Below are 20527 nucleotides of genomic sequence, written 5' to 3' on the forward strand. Positions count from 1 at the left end.
TAACATGAATGTGCACATACACTGCAAGACCTGAGACAACTCGGGGAACCACTCCAAATATGCAGCTTTCATGACTGGTCCTGATTCAAATATTCTTGATTGCTTTTGATAAAGAAGGGAAATTAATGAGATACAACATATCAGTAGCTATATCTTGGTGCTTGGAAGGTTTAGGGTGAACAGTAGAAAAATCCCTTTGCTGGGAGGGTGGCACAGCTGAGAACCATGTATCCCATGAGATGGAAGATGCCCATGCTTAAGCCATGAACCCTCAGCTCAGCAGCCACACTGTTCTGATGTAACATCCATGGCAGCTCTGCAGCTCGAAGGGCTGTGTAGCTCTATGCAGATGCAAGAACAAGATGAGGGATAGCTGACCTCATCTTAGTCACCAACTCCAAGAAAAGACCTCTCAGCCACTTCATTCTTACTGTCTAAACATCAGGTCCCTTCTTGGAAGAAGGACAAAGACCACCTAGAAGCTGTACTGCTTGGGGCTCTGTGTGGAGGGGACACACCTCAGCCACCTTCAGATCCAAGCACTGCTAAGCACTCAAAAACTGCATAATCAAGTGACAGCAGCAGAGCTTTGGCAAGACATCTGTCCATCTATAAATAGAGCTTAACTGTGTGTCCTTATCACAGGGCTTTGATGTGTTTGGGGAGAATATTTTCTTCCCCTTCACCACCAAGTCCCAGGCAGCACAGATAATGGGCTTGAATCGATCCAGCTCAAGTATTGCTAAACTTCCTACCACTGTGGCAGCATGCCAGCCTCAAATAGGACAAGAGAACATGTGTCTGTTCAGAGCCAACCACAAGGAGAAGGCAGAAAATTGCTTTAGGCTTTAAAAAAAAAATAAAAAAGGTGCTTTTTGCAGATTTGTAGATCAATCTACAATGTATTTTAGAGGTTTAAGAAAGTCAATATAAACAAGATATATCATAGCTGCACAAGAAGCCGAGAAGTTGTATTTCTATTTATGCTGCTACTGGCACTCCCACCACTGGCTCAATGTCCTGCTGTGGTCCCACATCACTACTTGTCCAGCAGCAAAGTTGAGGGAAGGGGCTCCTTCCACTGCTGCAGTTCATCACCCCACTGGTCTTGCCAGGACAGCTCAGTGCTGGGGCTGGCTGGGGTTGGATATACCTGAAATGTGTCAGCACTGCACCTTGTGCCCTGTGTGCAGCAGGACAGTGGCAGGAGGACACAGGGACCAGTGGCAGTGGCCAGGCTGACTCCCACAGAGTGCAGCTTGTCTCCTTGGGCCTCTGCCTGCATTGGCTCAGCACACAAATTGGCTCAGCTCTCTGGGGATCCTTCAGGGAGTGCTGAGACAATCCCTTGGGATTTGTTTCTCAACTGCTGAAGAACTGCAGTGACCTGACCTCTACAAACTCATCCCCAGGGATGTGACAAGTTGGTTCCCTCCGACAGACACGTCTGCCATGTGCCCACCATTCCTCTTGCCCCAGCAGGGCACGACTTGGGATGCACACACAGATCACTTTGCCACCCCTCTGCCCCTCTCAGCTCCGCTGCAGGGCACTACAAAGCATATTCAGAATTTTTCTCTCCCTTTTTTATTGTAGTGAGTCATGTAACATGCCTTATAAACCAGACCTAAATCATGTCTGCCTCTCCCCAGATCCCACGTAATATGTCAGCCATTAAACATGCAATTATCCTGCATTTACAAATCCATGAGAGGCTCTCATCCTCTCATGGGCAGGAGTGCTCACATCCCTGCAGTGGAGCCTGTCCTAATGAGCCACCAGGAAGTGGATCCCACTGGAACTGACCACATCCATTTCTCAGCCTCCATGGGACACAAAACCCCATTTCCTGGCTTCCACCCTATGCCTCAGAGGGTGAAGAATAAAGTTTGCATCTGGATAGGAAAGAGCTGTCTGTACACCCTTGGTCAACAGGAAGAAGTCCCTGGGCTCTGGGTTGCCCAGCTCCAGACATCCTTCTGCCCCAGGGCACATCCAGGCATGGGAAAACAGGTCAGCCTGAGACACAGGAAGCAGAAACCAGCTTTCTACCTTTCCTACACAGCTAAAACTTGTGCAAATGCCTGCCACACATCCCACCAAATCCTTTGGGAGCAAACCTGGGATAGGAAGGGTGATACAGGGCAGGGATCGGCAGCTGACACACCAACATTGGCAGGAGTGCCAGCCTGCTGATGCTTCTCCAATCCCTTTCCCATCTCCCTGCCAGGCTCAGGCTCCTCCAGCAGCACATCATCTGGGCTGGGCTCTTACTCCTCCGCTGCCACGCACAAGCAGGCGTCAGGGGACGTATCATTCCACAAATCCAAGGAAGAAACGAGCAGCATTAACTGGTAGCACATGTGTATGGAGACCCTTCAAACTCTTTTTTCCCTTGCTCCCATCTGCTCTGCTCTGGGCCACTAAATCCAATTCAGCAGTGCTCAGAGCTTGTACCAAAGCTGCGACACATTTGTCAGATCCCTGACTAGACCCATGGCTAATTTTACAACGCTAATTTATCTCACCATATTATACCGCTTTCATTTCATCCCCCCAGGATCCCATTACTGCCAGTGTACCTTGTAGCCAGCATGTAACAGTAATTGGTATTATTAGCGACGTACCCTGCTCGAGCTGCTCTATTTGCAGAGCTGCGAGGAGTCTCATGGGTTGGCTGATCCACCTCAAGGATGGGGAGGGAAGGAGTCCTTGTTCCATCCCGCTCCACAGATGCTACCAAGGAGCAATGCCAAGGGCAGGGTTTTGCTGCTGTAGAGCATCTCTGCACACCAAGACCCCAACCCACTCCCCATTGTGGCTCCATCAGGTGTTGCCCACCCCTGGGTTCCTTAACCTTCACCTTTCAACTCCAGGTCAAACAATCAAGCATGCACACAGGGGAGCATTTCTGTCATTGCTTGTGGCTCAAAGGATAAAGGACTCTGCTTATGCAGGGTTAAAGGGGCTGCAAAACAACTCTGGGAAGCATGATGGGGGTAGAGGGCAGGGAAGCTGCACAGGGAAAATTCATCATTCGTGCTATTTTGGTTAACAGTTTATCCTCTTCGATGAAAGCTATTGCTTTCTAGGACCAACATAATTAAAGCCAAGCAGTTGTAGCTAAGTGAGAGGCTGCACTAGTCAAACGATGACAATTCCCACTTAAGACGTCCTTGTCTGGCATTTAGAGACTTGTTAAATTTTAATTCATCATTTTCCTTTCTGAGGCACAGCACCAGCGAGCACCAGGCTTCCCCAGCATGGCTCTGCAGGGTCTGCATCCCCAAGTGGGGCAGCTCCATCTCCAGGCCCCTTCCCTGCTCCACCATGGCTAAAAGAATATGATCCCAAACCTCTCCTCAAACAGCACTGTGTTACCACAGCCCCATATGAGCACACATGCAACAGGCCTCAGAGATGGGGCAACCTCTTGCCCATGGCTGCTGCTGGTGGTGGTCTCCTAAGGGGATGTGTTACTTTTCAAGCAAAGCCCATGCACCTCATCCCTGATGTTGCAGCCCGCCAGGGCAGGAAAGCAAAAAATCCACCCAGCAGACCTGAGAGCTACATGTTGTGCTTGTCTGCAAGAGGTGGCACCTCACCTTCCACCACAAAGCTTGGCTGGGTGACACTTACCTGCTCCAGAGTGGTTCAGCCACAACACAGAACCTCTGTGACTGTGGCTGGACTATGAACCTCTGAGATGCCCAAAGGGTTTTCAAGAGGCAGAGCTGTCCATGGGCAAATCATAACGTGGGCATTTTCCAGGCTGTTCATCCTTACTTGCCCCTCCACATCCTAAATAACCAGTCTCAACACTTGCCCTCTTTGCACACCAGCTAAAAGGCTGCTCACAAGCCAGAGCCAGGAGCAAACTTTCGTCACACTTTTATTAAACACCACCATCCTCACCAAAAGACACATGTCCTGCACTCTCACAAAGCACACCAACTCAGGACAAGCCATGTGAAGCAAGGTTTTTAACCCACCTCTTACCTCTCCACCAGTCCAGAGTCCTTGGGGCGTCCCCAATTTCTCATAAACGTCTGGGCAATTCTTCTGGCTGCTTGTCCAACCCTCGCTGCTCAGATCTGGGATTTTCTTCAACAAAACAGAAGAGACAACCTGTCAGGTTACCAGGTGAAGCTCTGCCATTGCTTCAGGTTTAGCAGACAACCAGGGCAGGGGGACATCTGTTTCCCAGCCCTGACAGCTGGGGGGAACGGGTGCAAACACGAACCCAGTTGGAATAAGAGCCCTCCCACAAGAGCGTCACAGTCCAGCCCCAAAGCACGTATTTGCTTAATTATTTCGATTCAGAGACATGAAATGGGAGAGGGGGAAAAAAGACCCCAGCAGCTTGGGGCATCTCTGATCTTCTTTAAAGACAGACAGCAGCGCTCCCCAGACAGAACAGCACAGCAGCACCACACTGTCAGCCCAGCACCAGGGCATTGGCCCATCAGGTCTTGGCTGCCTGAGCCCTAACGCTGAAAAGCCTCACAGGTGTTAAACGATACAGGGAGAGGCCAGTCCGACTGAATCCGGGAAAGAAGAGGAAAAGAAGAGGAAAGCATGACTGTAGAGCTTTGCAGCACAGGCACCAAGGACTGGAAACGGGAGGAGAACTCTCTGTGCTGTGTCTGACACGCTGCCTGTGAGATGGAGTCAGAGGCATTAGTGTAACCAGCGGTGCCCTCCCTTACAGCAGGAAATACGCTTTTTGTGTTAGACAAACAAATTATCAGTCGAGATCTGTGCTCATTATCCAGCTCTTGTGGCGGAGGTTGTGTTGCTCCCCCCACTTCTTTTTAAATGCTTTGAAGAGAAAGAAAAAAAATAGTCTTACAGTTCTGCTTTATTAAAAATGAAAAATAGGTGCCAAAACCCACTGGCAAGAGGAAAGTCTGGGACTCACTCCTGCAGAGATTCTTTCCCAAGGGTGACAGAGACTCCAAGCCTGGAACACCACAGGCTTTAATTAGCACCCAACCCTCAGCTGATGAGCTTTGCCAGAGTTCCTCCCAGGACCTCATGCAAAGCTGGAAAAGTCAATGGGAGGATGCTGCAGAAACCCAAACTACAACCCCCCATCTCCCCCCTGCCTGCCTAGAAAACCTAAATAAATAAATGACCACCCCCTGAAACTACACTGGGCGCCTGATGGAGAAACCCTCATTTGCAAAGTGCTTGGAAATAATTACAAAATCTTCCCAGAGTTTACAAGGAGGGAAGCGGACTGTTTGTCATGCCGGCAGCCACGATGTGCCGCAATTTATCACGCTTGTCAGGTGTCAGCCACCAAAGAAATTTAACTCCAGCTGCCCCAAGCCCAGCACCCACAATGCCCCATCACTCAAAAGCTGCTCTGCCAGCCACCCCAGAGCTGAGGAGTGACTGGCAACGAGGGGAGAGGGCTGCTCCCCACCAAGTCTCCTCTCACTCTGAAATGCCAACGTAATTCTTTGGTTGTTTTTTTGGAAACGTTTTTGGTTATGGTTGTTGGGTTTTTTCCCTACCCACAGATGAAGTGGAACAGGAAAGGCGACCAGGTTACAGCAAGAGATGAGGCTCATTTATCATTACCTGCCAGAGACCCTCTGGGCTCTAATTCCAGCTTGGCAGGGACCTGAGAAGAGAGACTGGGCATAGCACTGAGTACCCTTAGGGAGGGAGTGCATTATTATGGGTACAAAGTGCAAAATTCCAGTGCCTTTTCTGAGAGGTATCTCTGAGACCTGTGCAAAGGGGTGACATTCCTTGCCACCTCTGTGCCCTGTGCTGAGCCAGATGAGCCACCTCTGCCACAGGTCCAGCAGCCTAGCTTTCCACATGAAAGCCAAAGCATGACTTGCTTTTTAGGGGTTTCAAATTGAGGCCAAACTGGATTTTGGAGGAACTCGGGATGTGCAAAACAGGTCACCAGCTGAAGGACCTGATTCAGGGCATGAGTTGCTGCTGAACCAGAGGCAAGATCTGTATGCTGTGCTTCCCCATAATCAAGGGACAGCCTTGATCACAGCTCAGGTGGGCTCACATAAGGAGCAAATGTCATCAGCCACAGAGCAGGGACAGGTTCTTGCAGGAGGGCTTGAGTCACTACTGAGCTCACCCTGCATCACCAGCACTTGAGGTCTCAACAATGCCATGGCCAGGGCACTTAATCAGTGTAACACCTATTTTATAAGGCCTGTCTGGGCTGCCCCAAGAAATACTCCTGCTTTGGCCATTTCTGTAGCAACAAGGTGACTTAAGAGAAACCTGCCTGCAAAAGCACTAATTCTTTAAACAAGTCCTTGCAAAACGCTGGAGGAAGCCCAGCACTCATGGCATGCTGCACATCCCACATGATGCGTCTGTGATGGCTAATAGATAACTGAACCGCTTGCTTAGTAAAAAAATAAAAAAGAGGGGAAAAAAAAGAAATCCCAAACACACAGCATTTACAAAAATTCCTTCACTCCAGCACAAGCTGGGGCTATGCTGATGGGGGATCCATGAATTTTACTTGCACCAACAGAAGGGGCCCAATATTTCCCAGCAGCGAGGGATCCCATGCATGAGCCAGGGGCACAGATTTTGCAGTGCTGAGTGCTGGAGGCAGAGCAGCTCCTGCTGCAAGAAGCTTCCTGCACATGCTGTGGGTAACACACCCACACAGCCTCGCAGCTTGGCTCTGGGAAGGTGAATTTTTGCGGCACCAGCAATGAGCAGAAACCTGATGCCTGGCTCAGAACCTTCCTCCAAAACTATCAGGCCCAGTCGCAAAGATACTGGAATTTCTTCAGCATAACTGCAAGAATTTTTCTGCTTTTTTATTTATTTTTTGAATTTTATTTTTAACTGTGGATAAACTAATGCCTTTCTCCACCCCCACTCCCCCACCCTGTCCTGAGAGCAGCTTAAAACTCTCTTTGCTAAAATTTTCCAAAAAAATTCAGCCGGAGGCAGAGGCATGTGAAGTTTCAGTCCAAATGGTTAAAGGCTGGCGTAGTTTCAAGCAACTGAAGACAGGGGCTTATAATCAGAAGTGTCAGGCAGCCTTAATTATATTATTTCCTGAAGGAAATAGTTTTCCCTGCCGAAGTCCAGGAGTTATTAAAAAAAGTTGACCTCACTGGAACCAATCAAGATGGAGACAAGAAGCCTGTGATGGATTCTTAAGGCAGGCGTGTTCGTGCATCTGTATTTTCAGGAGTCCAGGATTTTAGGACAGGTGTTCCCAGACAATCCTCGCTTTGCAACAGCTGAGAGCTAGGACGCAGGATGCAGAGCCCCTTCCCATCCATCCTGATGGAGTGCCCTGGGCAGGGACACGTGGGAGACCCACGCACTTGGGGAGGGTTCTTGCCTGTGCCCAGATCGATTGCCTCGCCAAGGCGAGCGAGGAAAAACAGCCGGATGCTTTGTAGCTGTCAGGAGCACACAGGCTTTTTGTCCGTGTCTTCCTCTGTGCCCATAAATAAAAGTGACAGCAACTTTATTTAGGACTTCTTCCAGTTAAGAGAGGATGGAAGAAAAGGGAAAAATTAAATCGTAGCTCAGCAGAGGCAGAGGGGGAAGGTCCTGGAGGCACAGCTCAGGCTCTGCCACTGCTTCAGCAGCCTGAGGTGGTGGCAGCCCTCACTCTCCAAAATCCTCATCCTCATCAGTGCACCCCTCTCCCCTGCCCTTCCGGGTACAGAAGCCCCAGTCCCAATCCCAGTCCCACATTGCAGCCTCTGCCTGCTGCTGTCCATCCACTCACCAGTGCAAACTGAAAGGTTCAGGCATATGAAGTCAGTCAAGGTGGGATAACCATGTCTCCTAATGTCCCAAAGAGACAGAAAAAAACCCCAAATAATCCAGAGGAGAAGGTCACCTCTTCCCTGCACGTATGCAAAGGTTCTACTTGTAGAGCCAACAGCTACCCTAAAAGGCAGCTCTGTCCTATGTGGCTCATGAGCATGGCTGAGCAGGGAGTTCAGCATCTCCACCAGCACTCACTACCACAGAAACTCCTGTCTGATTGGCTATAACCTCCAAAGAGTATTTTGCAACTGAGGAAAATCCCCTTTCTATAAAAAGCATGAGAAGAGACTCAAAGAGCAGGAGAGGAGGAAAGGCTGCTCTGCAAGAGGGCTGAGCACCCTGCAGACGCAGCCCCAGCAATGCCCCAGCATAGGGAGCACAGCCGGGGTTTGAGCTTCTCAGTCTGGTCTCACCCAGCTCCGTGCAGCATCTCCCAGCAGCATAGCACCTCGTGTCTCTCAATGGTATTGCAACACACTGATAACACAAGCTTTGTTTCTTCATCCTGCTTGCACCAGTGCTCAGCCAGAGTTATGCCACGAGCCAAAATCCAGTTCCCACAGGGACTGTATCATTGTGGCAGTTCCCAGGTGCTTAAAGGCTTGACTGCAGCTCATCACGAGTTGTTCCATGCGCTTGTACACAAACACAAAATCTCAGAGCAGGTGTGTAGGAAAAGAACCCCCTCCCATCATAGGGGATGAGCCCACCCTATGCAGAAAGGTTTGGGGTGGAAGTTGTGTGCAGGTCCCAAGGGAGAGAGGCTGCCAGTGACCTCATGGGTTTCTTCCACTGCTGCCCTCTCCGCTGCCATGAGTCAGAGATTAATGACAGGCCATTTGTCAGCACCGGTGGCATCATTGCCAATCTCATTTCTGAGCAGACATCTGACCTTGCTTGCCTCCCCGAGACCCATGTTACCGCATGGCTCCAGCAGCCTCCTGACAGCTCCCAGGGGAAGCAACACAAGGCAGGGAACTGAGCTGTGACAGCTTGATCCTGAGTCAGAATGCACAGACAAACAGCTCAGGATGAGCAGTGAGTGTTTGTCAGCTTGTCCCACTGCCCTACCCTCCTCCCAGCCGGCACCCAAGAAAGGGTCTCTCTTACCAGGCACTGGGATAGGTTATGGAGAAGGGAGATCTGTGCCCAAAGAGGAGGGCATAGGCAAAGCCAGCCTTGCCTGAAACTCTGGAAGGAGGGGGAAAGAGGATCTGGGGGCCACATGATCTTTTTCCCAAGCCTGCAGCATCTGTGTGTCTGCCCACACTACCCAGGCAGCTGAAGGGATCAGTGTGCAGTTCCAGCTGTGGCACCCAGAGCTTCTCCACAGTCAGCCATGGCCCAGACCTCACTCAATGAGGAGACCAGGTAAAATCCAGACACACGTCCACCCTGCATTCCGCAGGGCTTGTACCAATGTCCTGAGTGTAGATGACCTATGCCACAAGGTCCAGCACTCCTCTGCCCCAAACCAGATCGTGCTGTCACTGTACAAGTCCACTATGTGACTGTCACTTGGTCACCACACACAGTTCTAGTCCTCACAGAAAGGGAGTAGTGAGACAAGAGGCACAAGGGAAGGGGGACAAAGCATCTTCTGCATCAGGGTATTCCAAACACACCAAGGCTTTTCAGCTTGGGAAGAAGGAGGAGGCAGGACTTACTTAGGCACAGGACCTTGAGCTAGACTCACTGTTTTGGCTGAACTGTAATGTCCACACTGCTCCCTACTGAACAACAGAAAACACATTATTTCCAGAGGAGCAGAGAAAATTTGAGAACAGGTCTTCTGAGAAATGCTGGTCCTGATGAAAGGTTTGCCTCCACAGAACCCTCAGCCTTAGACAGCCAGATGCATCCCCACCAGGAGGGATGAGACAACCACCAACACAGCTCTTCTGTGCCAAGTCAAGCCAGTCCCAGCTCTCATGCTTCTCAGAAGAAGAACAAATTAAAATGATGTGGGACTGGGAAAAGACCCGCATGGTTGAGATGAAGAAATCAGTGCCATTAAACGTCATTAGAATAATATGCCCAGAAAGCTTCATAAAAGGAGATACCATATGATTGAATGCTCTCCAGACCCTCATTTTACACAGACCCAAAACATCAGCCCAGAGCCTCTTTTAACAGCCAGCTCTCACAACAATCAGGTTTTAGGTTTTGTTTTGTGATGTGTGGTTTTTTTTCCTGAGGAGCTTTTGGGTCTGCAATTTAAACTACAATTCCTTTAGTTCCTTGGCGGGGGCGGGGGGAGAAAAGAAAAATCATTTTTCATTAAGCTGAAGCAAATGGCATTTTTGCTTGTCAAAAATATTTGACACAACTCTGACAGACTTGACCAGACATATAAATAAAAGACTTAAATCCTTCTGCTTCAGAGCTTAAGAAAAACCTGCTGTCAGTCCAGTGCTAGTACAAGATCTCCTACATGTCACGCTCCCTGGGGGTTGCCAGCACCATCCTGGCACTGATGCTGGGACAGAGGGCAGGTACCAACCAGACCAGCCTTTTCATGCAAGTAAAACCCCACCAGCCCGTGCCATCCCTCTTCAGGCTGCTCTCTCCGAGACCGGATCAGCCTCCCCTGGCTCCAGCAGCACACAGCCGGCTCCAGCAGCAGGGAGGTGAGCAGCATCGATCCCTTCCCTCTCCTGCCGCCATCCATACCTGGCAGCAGCATCGACCCAGCAGCACTGGAAGCTGCATTTCCTCGGCCACCTGGGCCGTGCACCAGCCTCCTTCCCCATCCGTCGTGTCAGCGAGGCGGCCACAGATGCCGTGACAAGACACAGAACAGTGTCGGAGTCCATTTCGAAATCCTTCTATCCTATTCAAGCCAGAGAGGCTTATGTGTATGGATTTACACTGTTTGCCCCAATATTTAGCTACTGAGCTTACTAATCTGTGTGCAAGAAAAACCGTGGTGGCTCAGAAGCTGAGCAATCTACATCATTCATCATTTAGATTAGCTATTGTCTTAATCCTCTTTAAACTACTCTGTAATACATGAATGGATGTCCTATATGTTCAGGATTTGCAGAAAAAACCCAGGCTGAAGCTCAGAAACTTGGACAGAAGTGAGAATGACAAATCCTACCAAGCCACAGAAGGAAAAGGAAACTTGTTGCAACCTCTGACAGATGGTTTAACTTCTTGTTCTCTCCACTCCAGCAGCCTTTAATTATTTCCTAGCCAGCTTCCCAATTACTTCCCAGGCAGCTTCCTGAAGCTCTTCTGCCCTCTCCCTTCATTACAACCCCATGATGAACTGTGGGCTCCAGCCTGCAGCAGCCCGTGCCATGAAGTCTTGCTGCTGCCCCAAGGATGTGCAGCCCGGTGTCCCTGGAGCTGGGACATCCCACTCCAGCATCAGCTGTGGCTGTGCTGCTCTCAGAAAGCTCTGCCCAATGGCTCTGCCCAGCCCAGTGCCATGCTCTGGGCCATGCCTGGCAAACAGGCAGGCTCAGGTCAAGGATTAAAGCCTTGCTTGGCTATCCAGGATCATGCCATGCATTGCTGCAGCGCCCGGCCGGAGGATGAACAAAACCCGGTTTCTTGATGGTAACAGCAAAGAGCTCAGGGGCAGAGGAGGGGACTGCAACAAGGCAATGGCAAACAAGGCTTTAGTTCACTGCCTGCCGGAGCTGAGGGAACTAATAAACAGACAGATGAGCTAAATTGTCTTCTGAACCTCTGTATCAGTATTCACATTACAGAGCCTGCTTCCAGCAATTCCAGCGTATTAATAATAAATGCTACATAATTACAGCAGACTTGCTTTGTCCTCTCTTTCTGTTTACTGTCAATGTCTCTTTAACCCTTTGCAGCCCACACCTGGCTCTCCACTGGCACCAGACCCTCCATAGATGGCACAGCCCTGGCATCACTGATGGCTGTCTCTGCCAGCTCCCTCCCGGGCTGGTCAGGGTGTAAGGGGAGGTGAAGGAAAGCTCAAGTGCTGCTACCACTCAGTAGGGATCACTTTCTACCTGTCAAAGCCTGACAATGTTGCTGCAGGGCATGAAAAAGGTGTATTTGAGGCCTCAGGAGCACCCCCAGGCTGGGATGAGCTGGAGACTCTGCAAACAGCATTTCCAATGCACAGAGTCGTAACAAGTCACCAAGAGCCTCTTAACAGCAAAGAGGGTTTATGGAATCTCCTGGTTTTAATCCCCTCCAGACTTGCAGCTCGATCTGCCTTCTCCACACATATGTTTTTGGGGTATTTCTACCCCAGCTCATTCCTGCTGCACCCATGGTCCTTGGGCTGTCAGTGGACCAGAACTCCTGGACTACTGGTGACAACTGGGATGCAAACACACACTGCTGGGAGCTGGAAGTGGGCTCTGGAGCAATCTCTGAAGGACATATTCCTGGGGAAACATAGGAGGTGACCCACACAGGTCTCAGATCTGGTACCCAGGCAGGAAAGAACAAAGTTTTTGGATAATTAGGTTTCAAACCAAACACCTCCTGTGTTTGAACAGTGGCTATATTCCCCATTCTCATCAGCACCACAGCCCCACACAGCTGCTCTTCCCAAGTCTCCTCCCTCACAGTCAAGCTGTGTCAAAATGCCTGCCTTGTCTGATAATTTCATGAGCTGATCCAAATGAGAGTTAAAGACCCTCTGGCACTTTTCCCCTGAATTTTCGAAGTGTTTCATCCAACGTAGCTGCAAACCGAACTCTGGAGCCCACATTACTTCCCACAGGATTCTCGGGAAGTATTTCTTCCTCAGTTGCAAGCAAAAAGCCTCAAAACTCTGAAGAAATGCCCACATTAACAGTGCTATAGCAGTTTTTATCTGAGAACAGGTTTAATTTGCACCTTTCAGGCTAGCTGTCTCTTTTCCAGCCTTGCAGGGAGGCTGCCATGGCTCCTAACATGGCTTCACTAAGAGAACAAATACCTCAAATTGGATTTCTGCAAGAAACTAGCATGCAAAACAAAGTATGCCTGCCTTCCAGTGCAAATTAACTCAGCTTCTGACCTGACTGCAGACCTTTCCAGACAGGAGACCCACTGGACAGCAAATGAATGCCAAACAACTCAGATGCAAATCTCTCCCTGCACAGAGAGCCTCAAATGCTAAGGGAACACTTGGCTCAAACAGCTGGGCACTGAAAAGCCTTGAAATGGAAAAACAAAAACAACTTAAACCCAGTTACATCACTCACACACGGAAAGAGAGGCTGGAGTGACATAAGAACATCTATCCCTCAGACACCATGTCTCCCACTCCACCTGGGACATGCAGGGCATCCCCCAGTGCTGACATCCTCCCATCATTTTCCAGTGGTTCCACAGCTGCACACATCCACTTTGCATTTTCTGTGCCATCTGTCCTCTCCTGGGTGAAGCATAGAGTTTTTTTTTTTTCACCCCGTACACAGACACTTTTTTTGATTTCTCAGAGAATGAAACAGCAACTGGTCATTCAGGAATAGTTACTAAAGGGAAAGGATGACAGCACTTCTATCCTAAAATGAGACTCCAAGAAAAGTGAGAGGGACAGATGGTGTGAGGCCTGGGAGTAAGACACAAAGGCAGGAGTGCTCTGGACCACTAACATGAAGCATGCATGCCAGAGAAGGATGGAGCAGAATGAGGACTGGGAAGAAATGGGATCATCATCATTACATCCAGCTCTTCCTTGTAGGACAGTAGCAGGAAGACTACTTGGAGAGCAACACAGTAAACAGTCAAAGCTAGCAGATCTCCCCAGGGTACAAGGAAGGGCAAGTTCATCCCTGGGTTGATTGTACCTCTGCTGTCTCTTCACTCATTGCCACTTTTGGCAAGGCAGCTCCAATTTCTGCGTGGCAGGGACCTGTGTCAAGGGCACTCAGCAGGCTGGAGTCCCTCCACACCATCACAGGATGGTACAGCCAGAAAAGCAGCAACCCATATGGACAGGAGGGAAACCCACAAAGAGCTGCAAGGAAGATGACATATGTCAGACCCAGAAAGGAAGATCCCGAGCTGGACTGGGACACAGGCAGCCTGTGCTGCTGGAGGAGCTCCCACTGGCAGGGGGAAGCCATGGCTCTGCCAGCCCCTCGCAGCACCCGCCAGACACACGGGCAGCCCCCAGCACTGCTGAGGTGCCTGTCACAGAAGGATTGCAAGGGTGGAAGTGCCTGGACTGATCCCTGCTCAGTGATCAACATTTGCCCCAGGGTTATCAGGCAGCACTTATAGGTGCAAATACAGAAAAGCATTAGCCTTCTGGGGTCCCAGACTCATCTCCAGGACAGCCAGCATCCCAAACCCCTGCTAGGGCTGTTTCCCTGTTTTCTAACAACATCCATGTCCAAATCCATCCCCCAAATCTCAGGATGCTCCTTGGAAGCTGATGACAGCACGTTGCAGGCTGTGTGAGCCTCCAGTGTCACCTCCCTCTGCAAGCCATTTAGAAAAGAGACAGCAAGTTATTAATTACAAATTAAGCTGCTAATTGATACTAAGCTCTGTTAGCTCTAGGGCAAACATAGGCAGAGCTGTGCCCCTCACACCACGGTTCACTGACTACAAGTCCAATATGGGGGGCCTGAGCTCCCCAAGAGAGCTGCTGAGGGCACAGTCACACCATTTCTAGCTTGAGCTTCATGCCTCAGCCCAGAGATCGCTTAAAACTTCACTTCCTCTGTCCCTGACCTGCCTCCAAGCACTGTGACAACCAAAGGTTCAAACACCCTCTCCCAGCTGACAGACAGAGCCCAGTGCAAACCCAGCACCCAGAAGTGCCAGTGATTGCCTCCATCAGACTTTTTCCATAATGCAGCAAATTAGGAGTGACAGCCCCAGGCCTCGCCCCAGATAAAAAATTCCTCTCTTGGAGGGGATGAGCAGTTTTGCTATCACCACAGCCCAGCAGCAATTCAAGGTCGGTACAAAAAGCTCCAGGTTTGTCTGGTCCTGTGTGGACTCCTGCATCTTGCAGGGAATAAGGAGATGAAGCCATGCAAGAACCAGCCCATGCCAGACTGGAAGGATCATGCCATCTGAAGTCCTAGAGTTTAAGAAATCCCTCCTGCCACCAATTCCTCAGCTTTGCCTTCTGAAAAGCTAAGAATATAGTGCAGAATTACCTCATTTCTTAATAGGTAACAGGTAATAATATTAAGAAATAATGAATAAGAGGCAGTAAAATTCTAAAGTCATCCCTTTGTCCCAACTTTGAAGCACATGAGAAGTTCTTCCCTTGCAAGAGAAGCTCAGCACTTGCCCACTTTGGACAGACCTGCCTTGTCCAGGGTCTCTGCTGGAGCAGGACCAGTTCTGCTGGATTTGGCTATCAAGCAGCTGATGCCAAGGTTTCTATCCATCCACTCTCACACTGCCCTTCTCCTCTGGCAGCTCAATTAAGCCTAACGAATTACATCCAGCACAAGTCATGAGCAAACACAGGAAGACTTGGCGACCACAGTGCTGTGCAAGCAGAAGGTGAATAAATAAAATTGACTCAAGTTGATAGAAGATGCCAATTTAGTGGTAGAGAATCTGTAGTGAAGCATCTGTTTGGGTGACTTTGGCTCAAAAGGGGACAAAACAAAAATGATGCAAAACCAAGTTCTACCTTTAAATGGGAAAAAACTCCAGAGAAGTTTTATACTATTTCAACATTTAAGTTTTAGAAAAAAGAAAAAGAAAAAGAAAAAGAAAAAGAAAAAGAAAAAGAAAAAGAAAAAGGAAAAGGAAAAGGAAAAGGAAAAGGAAAAGGAAAAGGAAAAGGAAAAGGAAAAGGAAAAGGAAAAGGAAAAGGAAAAGGAAAAGGAAAAGGAAAAGGAAAAGGAAAAGGAAAAGGAAAAGGAAAAGGAAAAGGAAAAGGAAAAGGAAAAGGAAAAGGAAAAGGAAAAGGAAAAGGAAAAGGAAAAGGAAAAGGAAAAGGAAAAGGAAAAGGAAAAGGAAAAGGAAAAGGAAAAGGAAAAGGAAAAGGAAAAGGAAAAGGAAAAGGAAAAGGAAAAGAAAAAGAAAAAGAAAAAGAAAAAGAAAAAGAAAAAGAAAAAGAAGTGCATTTGTACCAGAATTTGTACCAGTTACCAGAATTGATTTAGGATCAGAACCATAGAATATGAATATTGTAACCTGACCCAGATCTCAGCTTAATGCCAGGGGGCATGAGACCAGCCAGGTACAGAGGCTCTGCAGGTCAGGGCTGAGCATCTCAAAGATGGGACTTTTTTCCCATCTCCTATTCCTGTTGCAGTGTTTGACATGGGGACAAGACAGTTCTCAATGCCTGACTGGCTGAACCCAGCTGGGCTGTGGTCTGTCCCTTGGTGCTTACAATAAACATTCCATCTCCTGCCTCTCCATACTCATCAAGAAGTTCGAGATTGCCATGATGCCCCTCAACATCCTGCTTCACCTTCCCTTTCCTGGGCTGCACAGACCCACTGCTCCCAGCATCTCCAACATAATTTTTCTCTACAAATCATCCGAGTTCCCCTGCCCAAAACCACCACAAGGAGGTTTGACATCTCATTCCCCCAGGAGATGATGGTGGGGAAATCTACAAACCAAGACAAACTGTCCTTGCAGACAAGAAACCCTTCCCAAGCCTAGTTGTATCCAGCTGTCAACAACTGCTGCAGTTTTCCCTTCAAAAAACAAAGAGCCCTGCTCCACAGTGGCACAAACAGTTGCCATTTCAAGATAGTTTCCCTCCTCCCCTCCCCTTCTCTTCCCTTCTCTGTTCAATTTGAAGTCAATTACAGGAAGGTTAATGGGGCAGAGAGGATGCCAGTTGGCTGGGTAATGATGTCAAAGCACCTGGCATTGCCTGGGCAACAGCTAGGCAGCGGGGATGCAAATGAAGGCACAGGATTGCACTTGGTCCCTCGAAGCGAGCTGATGCAATTGAGCGTATCAGCATTAATGAACATGGAAATAATGAGAGAGCACCCAGAGAAACAAGACACTGATGGGGGGTGGGGGCTGTGCCCACAGCAGGGAGATATGGTGACAGGCACCATGTTCTGGCTGTCAATGGGAGCAGCTTCCACAGCCCTGACATTCTCCCAAGGCTTCAGCCAGACGTGCTTTCCATGGGTTAACATTCCAGCTTTGCACACCCCAGACCAAAGCATGTTGATCTGCTGAAAGATCCCCTCATGTGGCTCCTGGCTCCTCTCCAGACAGTCTGTGACAGGAAGAGCAAGAGGGGAGATCATGTGCGTCAAGAGGCCACATCTCAGAGTGACCTGATAAACGTGGGGCCAAGGCACCAAAGACCCAGGGGCACAAGGTGCACAGGAGCAGAGGGGCTTGAGGGCATTTCAGTGCAAAGAGCAACGACCTGCTCAGTGGGAAGGTTATTCCAGCAGTGCAGACCAGATTTCTCCAAAGCCTGCAGTCTCCACTTCATCTGCAACTGATATTTTGAAGTTTTCAGGCAGAGGAACAGGAGCCTCTATATGGGATGTTGTCTGCCAGTACAGCACTTGGCACAGTGTGCTTCCATGGACTGGGAGTACAGAGCAGCACATCAGAGTACTGCAAAGCCTCAGACAGCAGCAGAAAGCCCTTTCCAGCTTTGTTCCACCATCCAGCTGCTATATCTTCTCCTCAGTCCACCAGCTCCATCAGATCCCCTTCAGCACATTTATTGCTTGCAAAACCTTCACTCCAATACTATTCAGTGCTTTTCTATGCCTGGCCTTTAAGACCACTGCATGCCACTGCTCTCCCCCTTTCCTGACACCACTCAAACCCCAGCACAGCCCTGGTGAACCAGCTGCCTTCGGTCCTCTTGCATCCATCCCTCCAAATCTCAGTGGCGTAGGTGCTGGTGTCCTTCTCGTGCTCACCCGCTTCAACTCCACAGTCCAATCCAAAAATACACTCCAGGGCAGCAACAGCTCCACCACAGCCAGAGGTCCCACAGGGGCTGGGGACAGGGAAAGGCTGACAGCGTTTCTCATACCAGCGACTAGCAGAGCTTGCACAGTTGAGACGCAGCTGTGCAAATGAGACCCCAGCAACCACCCCTAGCCCCAGTGATTCCCCACAGGCGTGAAGAGCAGTATCAGGGACACAAAGAAGCCGACGCCACAGGGAAGCACTTGGGTCACGCATCCATTTACAAGGTCATCGCCCTGTGCCACTTTAAAGCACTTCACTTTCTCCGGAGGCAAGTCAAGGTGACTCGGACAGACCGTGCTGCCGCTGCCCCTGTTCCCACCGATGCTCCCTGCTATCCCTGCCCTTATGCTGCTCTTATGCTGCCGGGGAACCCAGGGCATCCTTCCCTGCCCTCTGGAAAGGGCCCAGCAAAGCAGCAGCCCCGGCCATAAATAACACTGGCAATGGGTAAGAGCGGAGCAGCCGTGGGCTCTGCAGGGGCCGGAGCATCCCCGGCCAACCCACACGCAGGCTCTGCGGGACCCAGCGCTTGCCTCAAGCCAACACCTTCCGAGCATCCTCCCTGCCCACCGCAGCAGGACCGGGCATGTCTGGGCTCACAGCAGCGCCATCCCAATGCCAGCTCTCTCCTTGAGTCTCCACATGTTGTTTTTAAATGTCAGCAGTAAAACCAGCTACAGAGAGGGAATTAAATGGAGGAGGGGGAAGGAAGGGGAGAAAAAAAAAAAGACGAAAGGGAGAAGAGACAGCTCTGCTAATGAGTCAGCCAGAAGTCTCAGAATTCACTTGAAACACGTAGGGCTTAATTTAACTTAATGGTTTTGTCAAACACTGGCACTCTGTTAAAAGCACAGGAGAGCTGGTAATCCAAATGCCAGTGGCTCTGTCTTTGCTAGTCACAAGAAAGCTGCTGTTCCAGTCCCCAGATAGATCCATCTGGTTTCATGCAGGCAGCAAGTATGGCCCTGGCTAATGCAGTCACTCATGAGGGTAGCTCTGTATTTACTTAGCACCAGCAGCAGCTCTGACTTTGCCCAGAACACAAAAAATAAACACAGCCACTGCATTTCTGAGCTTGTACATGTCTTAAGGCAGCTCCAGGCTTCTCCTGAAAACATGGCTCTGTCAGGGGAAGAGAGATTTGCAACTTACCCTTGGGAAGACAAAATGAAATCTCTGACCTATGCAGACTTTGGAAAGAACTTGGAAGAAAAAAAGAATAGCAAACTCTTTGCTTGCAAGCGGGCTGAGAAAGACACAAACTGAGCTGAAAAAGCTAGTTCCCCACCCAGCCCTGCTCTCCCTCCTCTTTGCAGCAGCCCTAGGTCAAGGGCCCCCAGCAAATTCCAGCTGGATGGAATGGGGCTCAACCCCAGGGCAGTACTCTGCTGCTGTCAAGCCCCTTTCTAGAGGAAAAAAGCAGAAATTTCGACCTGCCATTTAAGATGATCTTCCTTCTGCAGTCTGAGCCCATCTTTACACACAGTAAGGATAAACAGAGAGTGTTTAACACTCCTTGCCTGCCCTATTCTGGCAGTAGATTGGGAATTTGGGACATCTCATTTTGGTTTTATCCCCTCTCTATGGCACCAGCATATGAATTTTAACTGTGTGATTCAAGCCACTGAGCCACGGGCACACCAGGGACAGTGACTAGGGCACTCTCCTCTTTGCAATGACAACAGTCCAGTAAGGTCAAGCTTACCTGTAGAGGGAGGAGACTAAAACATCACTTTTAACCTTGCAACCATCTGCAGGACATCAGTCACTGATCTGTCCTCTGCACCCACATCCTCCCATGCAGCAGGAGCCACCACGAACTGGTGAGACCAGAGAGGCTGATGAGCTGTGCCCACCTCCCTAGCTCCATATGCTCCCAACAGCAGATCCCAGAAACCTTCCCTTCCCTAGGGAAGTCTCCACTTCCCAGCACATTCCTCAGCCCTCACTCAGAGGACCACCTCTGCCATGTACCCCAGCACAGAGGGTGGTTCAAAGGGCCAGCACTAAAGGAAGCAGTGCTGCCAACCCCCAGAGCAGAGGACTACAGAGAGAAACAAAGCCCTAAACTCCAGGGCCATGGGCACATTCCCTGCTCCACACAGTGCAGGTGGGGAAAGGGCTCCAGGAAAACTCAGAGGGGGCAGTGAAGGCTTTTGAGCCTCTGCATCCCCTTAAACCTCCCCCTCCATCCCAGGACCTGGATTCCTGTTTGATTTAAGACACAAATGGGATCGAGTTTAAAGGTCTCAGCCTGGCCCTTGACTCCTTGGTGGGAGTCTTTCCACATCACAAAACCACCAGACAATTCAGCCTGATTGACAGCCTTTCAGGCAGAGGGGCCCGGAGCTGAGGGAGGGGAGGGGGCCGTGGGTCAGGGCTAAGGGGGGCAGCCAGAGCAGTGCATGGGGCTGGGAGAGCAGGGGACAGCTATGCAGTGTGGACAATGTTCAAGGTTTGTGCTTCCACAGGAAAAAGGTTTTTGGGAAAGGCTGAGAGGCCAGAGCATCCTTGAGGAGCTATTAAGTTCCACTTAATACAGGCAAAATCCGAACTGCAGATAGCATACACAAGGGGAAAATAGAGATTGGGTACAATGCACTCTTTCCTGAGGTAAGGGGATGGCAGCACAGGCCAGAGAAAGCAGGAAGCTGAGGGCAAGGCAGAACGAGGCCCCAGGCTCACAGAGAGGAAAGGAGTCAGTGACAGGCAAGAGCCAGGAGACATCAGGGATGGAAAAGCAAGTGAGCAAAGCCAGAATTCAGTGACCCTGGGCTCAGCCACTGAGGCTGCAGCAAAGGCTGAGGTGGCAGCACAGAAGCACACACACAGGGACGTGTGCCATACTCTGCCCTGG

At 49.9% G+C, this 20527-nt stretch overlaps 1 protein-coding gene across 4 annotated transcripts in view; it reads right to left on the reverse strand.

The window, feature by feature from the left end:
* Nucleotides 1-20527, reverse strand: part of CNTFR (ciliary neurotrophic factor receptor) — a 204188-nt gene that overhangs the window by 147556 nt on the left and 36105 nt on the right. For 2 of the 4 annotated variants that reach the window (XM_088156858.1, XM_088156859.1), the window contains exon 2: nt 3993-4104. In XM_088156858.1, the coding sequence (XP_088012984.1) occupies nt 3993-4104 (112 nt within the window). The remainder of the gene's footprint in view (nt 1-3992; nt 4105-20527) is intronic. The other 2 variants (XM_088156860.1, XM_088156861.1) reach the window with 1 other exon arrangement.

This window comes from Sturnus vulgaris, chromosome Z, assembly GCF_052056855.1.
Source record: "Sturnus vulgaris isolate bStuVul1 chromosome Z, bStuVul1.hap1, whole genome shotgun sequence".
Classification (NCBI taxonomy): Eukaryota; Metazoa; Chordata; class Aves; order Passeriformes; family Sturnidae; genus Sturnus; species Sturnus vulgaris.